This window comes from Mus caroli, chromosome 9, assembly GCF_900094665.2.
Source record: "Mus caroli chromosome 9, CAROLI_EIJ_v1.1, whole genome shotgun sequence".
NCBI classification, from domain to species: Eukaryota; Metazoa; Chordata; class Mammalia; order Rodentia; family Muridae; genus Mus; species Mus caroli.
The window spans coordinates 28,013,575-28,023,219 of NC_034578.1; the positions used below are offsets into that span (position 1 = coordinate 28,013,575).

Consider the following 9,645-nt stretch of genomic DNA (forward strand, 5'->3'; position numbering starts at 1 on the left):
CACAGTGTTCAGAATAGTGTTCAGAATAGTACCATAGCTTTATGCCTTTGGGGCAGTGGGCAAGATTGTACAACCTAGGTATAAAGTGGCCACATTGTAAGGCCTGTATGAATAATTCTAATGTTGGTACAGTGAAATCAAAAGATATCTGAGCATGTATCCCTGTCTTTAAACAAAACATGACTATAGGGTCTTTGCCCTAAATATTTGCATTTCTGGCCCTTTTTTTTTTCTGACAGAGGGACTCATATTATAGCAAGATTTTGCTAAGTGACTCATTTTCTCTATTCTACTTCAGTGAGTGATGAGAGTCACAGAGGTAATCCTGTTACACTTTCTACTGTTTCAGTACCTCCCTGTTGGAATGAATGACAAAGCTGACCTACCTGCTTCTCTTATGTGGTGGTTGGTGGTGTAAGAAACCAGGCAGGAGCCGGACAACCCTGTCTTCTGTTAATGTTTCACTTTGTTGTCCTTAGTGCCAGGGTTTGACAGAGTGTAAGCTCTCCCACTCTCACAAAGTGTGAGTTCACTAAAGTTACAGGTATTATAGGACCGCTGCTTTAAAATCTGCCAACAGAATTTTCTGTGCAGCTATTAGACTAATTTGTCATTTATTTGGACATCTTTAATTGTAGAGTCAGGTTATTTTCTTACTTTTATGACTCTTGCCATTTTCCAGCCTTGCTGTGGTGCAATCATTAATAATTGATAACTCTGCTTAATCATTAAGAATTAATAAGAGACTCCACCAGACTGTTCTGTCATGTCTGAGTGTTCAGCAGCAATTAAGCAAGTTTCACTGGAATCTTACAGGTTTTGTTTTTCCTTCTCTCCCTCTCTCCCTCCCTTCCTACTTCATTAGAGAAGACAGCTGCCAAGATAATATTTTGTTTTGACAAATAAAGGTTTTATTGCACTATCATAAGTTCTCTGATTATGAAATCTGGTCAGGTGAAATGGAATTTTCAGGTATCTAAGGATTTTGGTTGCTATTGTTTTCACTGAAGGCTTGTGCATGCACATGTGGGAGAACACACGAAGTAAGGAAAGAAGGAGGGAGGGAAGGGGAAGGATAGGGAAGGAAAGGAAGGAAGGAAAAGGAGGAAAGAAAGAAGGGAGGGAGGAAAGAAGCAAGAAAGTTGTTTTGAGATGTCTACACCGTAAGGACTAGTCTTTGATATACAAAGTACTCAGTGCTATTTGCTACTGCTTTTTGATTTTTAATGACAAGGACCTTCAGGTTTTAAGTGTAAAATATGATATCTGAGAGGATTTGAAAGGTGGCCTGCATAAGTCCAGCCAAAGGCAGGAAAAGCAAGGCACCATTACAGTAAAGAAATGATGTGGTAACATACTGTGAGTTGAATTCAGTAGCTCTGCTGTCTCACTAACAATCTAACCTGCTTCAGTTTACTGTATTTCTCCCTTAGTATAGCATCTCTTTACAGACCAAGTAATGTCTCCCAAACATGGCTGACAGTAACACATGGCCAAATAAGAAGCCTGGGTGCTGTTTAACCTGCAGTACAAAATGAAGAATGCTAAGCTGTGGCCATTGTAAGATTGAAATGGTTATAGAAGTTTATCACATAGTTTCAAACTTTTGTTCTATCTCACATGCCCGAAATAGCTTTTCGTTTGCATTGACTGAGATGTCAGAGAAACTGGTGTAGGAGCCAAGTGTTACAGCACTTGTCATTATGTTGTTGGGGCAAGCACTTTGTAAAGTCCTTGCTGTGGATAACCTTGAGTGAGTTGCTGTTTGTTTATTTTGGTTTGTAGTAGTGTGGGGTTAAACACTTGATTTCAAACAGTCTGTGGTTGAAGACCGTGTGAATGATACACAGACTGAACCAGGCTAGAGGTTGCCAGGTGTAGATACAAGTTTAATAAGCGGATGATGGTCTTCTTCCCTCCCCCTCCCCCTCCCCCTCCCCTTCCCCTTCCCCTTCTCCTCCTCCTTCTTCTATAACAGACTGATTTGTGAATTGCATTTTGCTTGTAAACACAAAGATGTTTTGAGCATTACTTTGGTTACACTGAATAACTACACTAATCTGTCTTTAAAACTCTTTTTAGTGCCTCAGGTTCTTCAAAGCTGCACAGCGTTCATCGAGAGGTATGGCATTGTGGATGGGATATATCGTCTCTCTGGCGTTGCCTCCAATATCCAGAGACTTCGGTAAAACTCTATAGCACTTTCTTTTTTATTCTTATTTAACTAACTCAGCAAATTAAACGTATTTCAAAAACAGCAACTATGATAACCATGGTTATCAGTAACATGGTTGAGATAAAACTAGGAAAGAATACCACATTATTCTCCTAAATGACATTTCATTATCTGCAGTGTCCCAGAGCCATGCTTGCTGACTTCCTCAGTGTGTCAGTAATATTTTATCTCTTTGAAGTGTTGGAGGAAGGCCAGTGGGATGGCTTAGCAGGTAAAGGCACTGCCAAGTCCTGTGACCCGGGTTCCAACCAGGAGCCCACACAGTGGCAGGAGAGAACACACTTCCAAATTGTGTTCTGTCCTGCGTGCATGTGCCTTGGTGAGTGTGTCAAAGTCCAAAAGTAATATAGGAAATATAATGATGTGACGAAAATAGAAAGTCACTGAAGTAAACCTTTAGGGCTAAAGACTTTCCTGTTTTAATATTGAATGGATATCTGACAAAAGATGGCCTCTCATTTGTTTAAGTCCAAATATTGGTTTGTTATATGTAATACTTTGAAGGAAGCAGCAGCTCTGAAGTAGAGAGGAACATTTTGGGCTTCTGCTTTCTGTTCTGTGGTGTATATTTTCTTCTCTTCACTAAAGTAATTGTCTTTGTCTTCTGTCTTGGTTAGTCATGAATTTGATTCTGAGCATGTCCCCGACCTGACAAAAGAACCTTATGTTCAAGACATCCATTCTGTGGGCTCCCTCTGTAAGCTGTACTTCCGAGAACTCCCAAACCCTCTGCTCACCTACCAGCTATACGAGAAGTTCTCTGTGAGTACCAGAGGGTGGGATAGATCCTCCCTCTCAAGGTCTCTGTGGAGTTTTGTTGTGTGTTTATTCCTAATGTGTTGTGGTTTAATTTCATTCGAGAATTAGTTCTGTGCTGACAAAAGACTCCCTGAACAGCAGCAGTTAAGTGGTCTGGGTCTTTGAAGCTTTCAAATTGTTGTTCTCTTCCTTCTGGCATTGAGCCACTAACTCAGCATGCATGGCATTGAATACCAGCATGCTTTTTAACAGTGGCAAGTGAGCGCCACAGTGTGTGGGGACAGTGTGCCTTCTTGATGCTTCGCTTTGCCCCAGTGAGACTGCAAGTCAGGAACTCCCATTTGGACTAGCAGAGCTCACTGCTGTGGTGGGTTGTATCTGTTACAGGATGCTGTTTCAGCAGCAACGGACGAAGAACGGTTGATGAAAATCCATGATGTCATCCAGCAACTCCCCCCACCACACTATAGGTAAGTCATGACTTGGCAGATAGACAGTAGCAGCCGAGGCTGAGGTTTATATTAGGCACTGCTGGGTCTTTGTGGCTCATATGTGAACGATTGTTTTTAATAATAGAATGGATAGTACTGTCTTTTGGTCACTATCTTTTATTGGTTTTTAACCTCTGTGTAGTTAGGGTTCCAGAAGTGTTGTAGATGACTGATGGATTGTGTGTGTGTGTGTGTGTGTTTTAGTTTGTCTGTCTACATATCTGATTGTGTAGTTTAAGTTGAGTACTTTATTTGCAAAGATATTCTGCTCAGTTATTTAATCTCAGTGTGCAGAGGGTTGTTTAGATAAATATGATGAACAAAGACGGTGCACCTGAGTGGGCTTTTCACTATGAAAGCAGATCAGCTACCAGGTACTGTTTCTGCTGCTCCTGGAGTTGCTCAGGTCAGCTTTAGGTTTCTTAATGCCTTGGTTTTATGCTTTTAAATCAGTGTTCAGGCTCTTTCCTGTTGTCTGTCAGAAACGTACAAGCCAGTGACCTTCACAGTGTTGTACAATGTCTGTTTCAGTTAGCATGTTGTATTTCATTTTCTAGAACCCTGGAGTTCCTGATGAGACATCTGTCTCTTCTAGCAGACTATTGCTCCATCACAAATATGCATGCGAAAAACCTTGCCATTGTGTGGGCACCAAATCTGCTGAGGTAATTTGTATTTGATTTATGAACTTTAAGGAATGCATTTTCTTGAATTAAAAAGAAAGCCTTGCATCATTGTTCATCAAGAAAAAAACTTAACAAGTAAAACAAACTCTTATTGTATTAACATCTCCCTAAAGCAGCCATCTAGGTATTAGCTAAGGGGCTGTAAAAGTGCTATTTCTTCTGTGGGTATCTTTGTAGTCTCTGTGCTACAGAATTGCACGTTAGGAGATCTCTCACAACTCTGATGGTCCTGTCATTCACCCCACAGATCAAAGCAGATAGAGTCAGCTTGCTTCAGTGGGACAGCAGCTTTCATGGAAGTGAGGATTCAGTCTGTGGTTGTTGAATTCATTCTCAATCATGTGGATGTGCTCTTCAGTGGCAAAATCAGCGCTGTCATGCAGGAAGGAGCAGGTACGGCTCCCATGGCTTCTCCTTGTCACCAGGAACAGGTTCCTAAAGGAATGGAGAACTTTGCAATTATTATTTCACCTAATACTATGTGAAAGTGGACTTGACAGCTAAGTCAAGTCTGTTACAAACTCAGTGAATTGACAGTTACTTGATGTGCCTATATAGTGAGTACTACATATCAGATTGTTTGGTATAAGTTCATTACACATTAAAAATATCGTGCCTTAGGCTGGAGAGATGCTTCAGCAGTTGAGAGCACTGACTTCTCTTCCAGAGTGCTCAAGTTCTGTTTCCAGCACCCACATGATGGCTCACAGCCATTGGCAACTCCACCCAGTTCCAGGGGAACCAGTGCCTCCTTGCCGCTTCCACAGGAATGCGTGCAAGTAGAGCACAGACACAGGCATACATACACCCATACAAAAAATAATGAAAAGGATTTAAAATTTTTTTGCCTCCACTATTAGTATATATAAAGGTATGGGATAAAGCAGAAAGAGAAAACCGTTCTTCTAAAACTGAAAACGTCTGAGTGATCCCCTTTATCTGGTACCTGTTAAGAAGCTAAATTAGATTGTTGCAGAATCTTACTGTGCTCTGAAATGTCATTAAATATAAAAACCTGTGATATTTATTATTGAAAAACCTTGAAGAAGAGTTGAAACACATCACTAAGTAGAGAGTGAAGGTGGATAGACAAACTGATACACACATGCAACGCTGACGTCATCCTTTTGCTTCTGAAGCTTCTTTGTCAAGGCCCAAGTCCCTGCTGGTCTCGTCTCCATCTACCAAGCTGCTGACATTGGAGGAAGCCCAGGCAAGGACGCAGGCGCAGGTCAGTTCTCCTATTGTGACGGAAAATAAGTACATCGAAGTCGGAGAAGGGCCTGCTGCGCTGCAAGGGAAGTTTCACACCGTCATTGAGTTCCCACTTGAAAGGTAACATACCTGAGTCCTGTTTTAAAATATGCTTTCACAGCTTCAGATAATAGAATGTTTTAAAAATTACTATTTTATTAAAATTGGGGCAGTTGTAGAAAAATACTTAATTGAATATAGACCCTGAATCCTTTATAAGGACCAATAAAAATTATTCTTGTAAGACTTTATAACAGTATACTTGAAAAAAAGTTAGTTGTACAAGAAAACTTGCTAGTATAAATGATACATATTAATTGTATGAGGTTGGCTTTTCTCTTTGAGAAATGTAGACATAAGTTATGCTGAAATAGCCTATTTAGAAAGTAATGTCCTCTGAGAGTCTCCAGCCAGCAGCCAATGGAAAGAGATGCAGAGACTCACACCCAAACATTCGATGGAGCTCAGGGTGTCTTATAGAAGAGTTGGAAGAATCGAGGGACCTGAAGAGGACAGGGACTCCACAGGAAGACAAACAGAGTCAATTAATCTGGATCTTTAAGGTGCCTGAATCACCAACCAAAGAGAGAGCCTGGATTGGGTCTAGGCCCCCTGCACATACGTAGCAGAGGAGCAGCTTGGTCTTCATGTGGGGTCCCCAACAACTTCAGTAGCGGTTGTCCCTGAGCCTGTTGCCTGCCTGCTTGTGGATCCTCCTCCCCTAAATGGACTTCCTTGTTTGGCCTCAGTGGGAGAGGATGCACCTAGACCACAGGAACTTGATTTAAGGAGGAACTGGGGAAATGGAGGTGACACCCAGCAGGAGGCTTCCCCTTGGAATGGAGGGAAGACTTTCATGAGGGAGTACTGGGAGGAGGAAAGGGCTGATGTTGGGTTGTAAAGTGAATAAATAACTTTTTAAGAAAGAAATGGCAACAGGCAAGAACCAAAAAAAAAAAAAAAAAAGAAAGAAAGAAAGAAAAAGAAAGTAATGAATGCTTAATGACTTCTCTGACACTGGTTCTTGACTAGCAAGAGAATCACTGGTAACTGAGACAGGCAAACCCTCCTGCCCCAGCCCAGTCCCCACCAGTGCATCCTGATAAGTGAAAAGTTGTCATGATCCCAGAGAAGCCGGGAACAGGACCCACACAAACTTGCATGAGGCTTTTGTTTCACTGTACAGTTTTTGGTTGTCACTTGGTTTCAGGGACTTGAGCACTATGAAACGCACTGCAGTGTGTCCTGCCGGTGTCCCTCTGAGGTCTTACCCTCACCGCTTCTCTAAGGAAATGCTAGTAGCAGGGTGTGACTCCCTTACAAGGGCTGTAGGAAGACGAATATATGTGCACGTTAGTTTGGATGTTCCTGCTGCTCTTCTGGCTGTGCCCATGAACATAAGGCTCTTGTTTCCTTAGATAATGTGACACTAACAAACCTCAGAATTTCCCTTTTTTCATTTTTGGGTATCCTTTACCTTCATTTTCTTTCTGTGACTAAAGAACCAGAAGTTGGCACATGTCTTTATCATTTCTGAGTTGGTCCTCAGTACCTTGCTTTCATATTTTAGCCCCTGTTTTACAAAGAACAAATGTCTTTAAGTAGAGATTCAAAAAGTAGACATTAGGATGTAGACGGGCTTGGGTCTCATGAAATCCTGATGCCCTCATACACTTTCACAGGATTAGGAAAGTCGTTGAACTTCTTGGGTCTTCATTTCATCAGCTTCTTGTGTGGTTATCTGGGTTTAAAGGACATCTAAGTATACACAGGTAGCTGGCTCTTAGGCTGGATTCCTGCCATCCCTTCTGTCCCCACTCTCTCCTCGCCTCACTGTCCTATACTGTCTTCTTTGTGGAGGCTTATTATCAATGTCTTCTTTGCACTTTTTTTCATCCTGAGGTACACGTGGTCTTTGAAGCTGTAGTTCATGTTGCTCCCCACATTAGCTCCCATGCCTTGCAGAGCTGCACTGTACCGTGGACCGCATGGAAGGCTCCTCTGCGGCTCCCATTGTGCCTCTCCAGGCTGTTAATTCTTTCTACCGTTTGTTCATTTCTTGTTCTGTAGGAATGGATAGAGCCTTGGTTATATTAGTACTGATAAACTGCTTTTTGTTTCATAGAAAGAGGCCTCAAAATAAGATGAAAAAATCTCCTGTTGGCAGCTGGCGTTCCTTTTTCAATTTGGGGAAGTCCTCTTCTGTCTCCAAACGCAAGTTGCAGCGTAATGAGAGTGAGCCCTCAGAAATGAAAGCCATGGCTTTGAAAGGTAAGCACTGAGCTGCCCTGTTCTGGGTAGCAGACTGCCTGGTGGCTTCTAGCACCTACCACTGTGCTCATGGCCAACTTCTCTGGGTGTACCTTCCCCATGCCATCATGACACACCTCACTGTAAAACGTGCATAGTTGTGTGGCCCAGCTTGGTTGTCTGCATGTGTGATTGCAGCTCGTAAGATAGTATCAGTTACATAGAGAAGAACTCAGTTTCTTAAGAAAACTGTGTAGATGTTACACACACACACACACACACACACACACACACACCCCAGCAGTGCATTTGTGTCATTGCTTCTCTAGGGTAACATAGCTTGTATAGTGCTGGTAATAATTCTGTGTTATGTACTTGTTTTGATCTTTAGTTTCACATATTTAAAATTGACAAGTCTGTGTTTGAGCATACTTTTCAAGTTTATAACTAGTTTCACCAATGTCATTCTCCTACGTGACTAGCCTATGCAGTACTGTGTTCCATCAGACAGATCTATGACTGTTAAGCAAATTACTCTTTAAAATTGATTTTAAAACTCGTGCTCTGATACGAACATGTTCTTAAACTAGAAAACCTAGTAGCATTTTTCTCTTAGGGACCATTAGAAGTAATGCTCAGTTCGTTTACATCATACCGTTTACAACCAATTTATTACCCACATGTTAGATATGTTGGCTCTGCAGAAAGAAAATTAAGATAGTGCCTTCAGAGTCTAACTAGAGAGCCTTCTATATGAGAAAACGACTCCCAGTATGCAGTTACAGCTGAGGGAGAATTTTATGCCTAGCATCTTTGGCTGGCATTGTCAGCTCTTATGGTGGTAGGATGATGGTCAGGAATGCTAACTGTATTTTAGAAAATTAATATTTTGATGGGCAATGGTGGCACATGCCTTTCATCCCAGCACTTGGGAGGCAGAAGCAAGTGGATTTCTGAGTAGGCCAGCCTGGTCTACAAAGTGAGTTCTAGGACAGCCAGGGCTACACAGAGAAACCCTGTCTCAAAACAACCACAACAACAAAAAAATAATATTTTATGTGTATGGATGCCTTGCTTGTATTTGTGTGTGTACACTCCATGTGCCTGGTGCTCATGGAGGTCAGAGGAGAGCTGTGGATTCCCTGGAACTGAAGTTACAGTGGCTGTGAGCTGCCTGCCATGTGGGGGCTGGGAATCAAACCCAGGTCCTCTGAAGAGCATCAGTGCTCTTAACCACTAAGCAAGCTCTCCAGCCCCAGGAAAGAGAACTTTCAACTTGGGAGTTGAAGAAGGTGCAGTTCACCTGATCTTTAAGGCGACTGAGAGTCCTTTCTCAGGAGATGAGAGCAGGCTGGGAAGAGGAGCAACTTGGAGAAGAGATTTGTAAAGAACTCAGAGAAATTGTTGTCAAGAGAGGAGAGCAGGAAGGTACGGTTAGGAAGGTCATAGAAAGCATAAGAAACAGAGCTCAGAGTGTCTGCAGTTTGTTGTGCTTGCTATCAACAGGTCAGAAAGACATGGAACTTTAGCAGGTAAGATTAATGTAAACAATAAAAATAACCAGTATTCCTGGGGCTGCTGTTACTAATTACTACAACTTGAAACTGGAAGCACAAATGTGTATGGAAGTAGTCTGACCGATGTCACCTCGCCTGTGGTCACTTGAAGTTCTTAGGGAAGACACCCTCCTGTCTCATCTATCCTCTTACGGCTCCCAGCATCTCTTGCATTTAAGTAGCACAACTCCATGTCTTCATGGGGCCTTCTTCTTTGTGTCTCTTTGTCTTTTATTTTCAGCATCCTTGAAGAAAGGAGCCACTGTAAGATGTCATCAGAGGGGCTGGAGGAGTGGCTCAGCGGCTGAAAGCTCTTCTTTCCTTTCCTTTCCTTTCCTTTCCTTTCCTTTCCTTTCCTTTCCTTTCCTTTCCTTTCCTTTCCTTTCCTTTCCTTTCCTTTCCTTTCCTTTCCT

The 9,645-nt window shown here is 42.1% G+C and overlaps 1 protein-coding gene across 5 annotated transcripts in view; it reads left to right on the top strand.

The window, feature by feature from the left end:
* Arhgap32 (Rho GTPase activating protein 32) overlaps nucleotides 1-9,645 on the top strand; it is a 223,456-nt gene that overhangs the window by 203,079 nt on the left and 10,732 nt on the right. For all 5 annotated transcript variants that reach the window (XM_029481740.1, XM_029481739.1, XM_021171547.2 and 2 more), the window contains 7 exons: nucleotides 2,083-2,185; nucleotides 2,854-2,998; nucleotides 3,383-3,465; nucleotides 4,044-4,151; nucleotides 4,420-4,565; nucleotides 5,312-5,507; nucleotides 7,552-7,697. In XM_029481740.1, coding sequence (XP_029337600.1) covers nucleotides 2,083-2,185; nucleotides 2,854-2,998; nucleotides 3,383-3,465; nucleotides 4,044-4,151; nucleotides 4,420-4,565; nucleotides 5,312-5,507; nucleotides 7,552-7,697 — 927 coding nt within the window. The remainder of the gene's footprint in view (nucleotides 1-2,082; nucleotides 2,186-2,853; nucleotides 2,999-3,382; nucleotides 3,466-4,043; nucleotides 4,152-4,419; nucleotides 4,566-5,311; nucleotides 5,508-7,551; nucleotides 7,698-9,645) is intronic.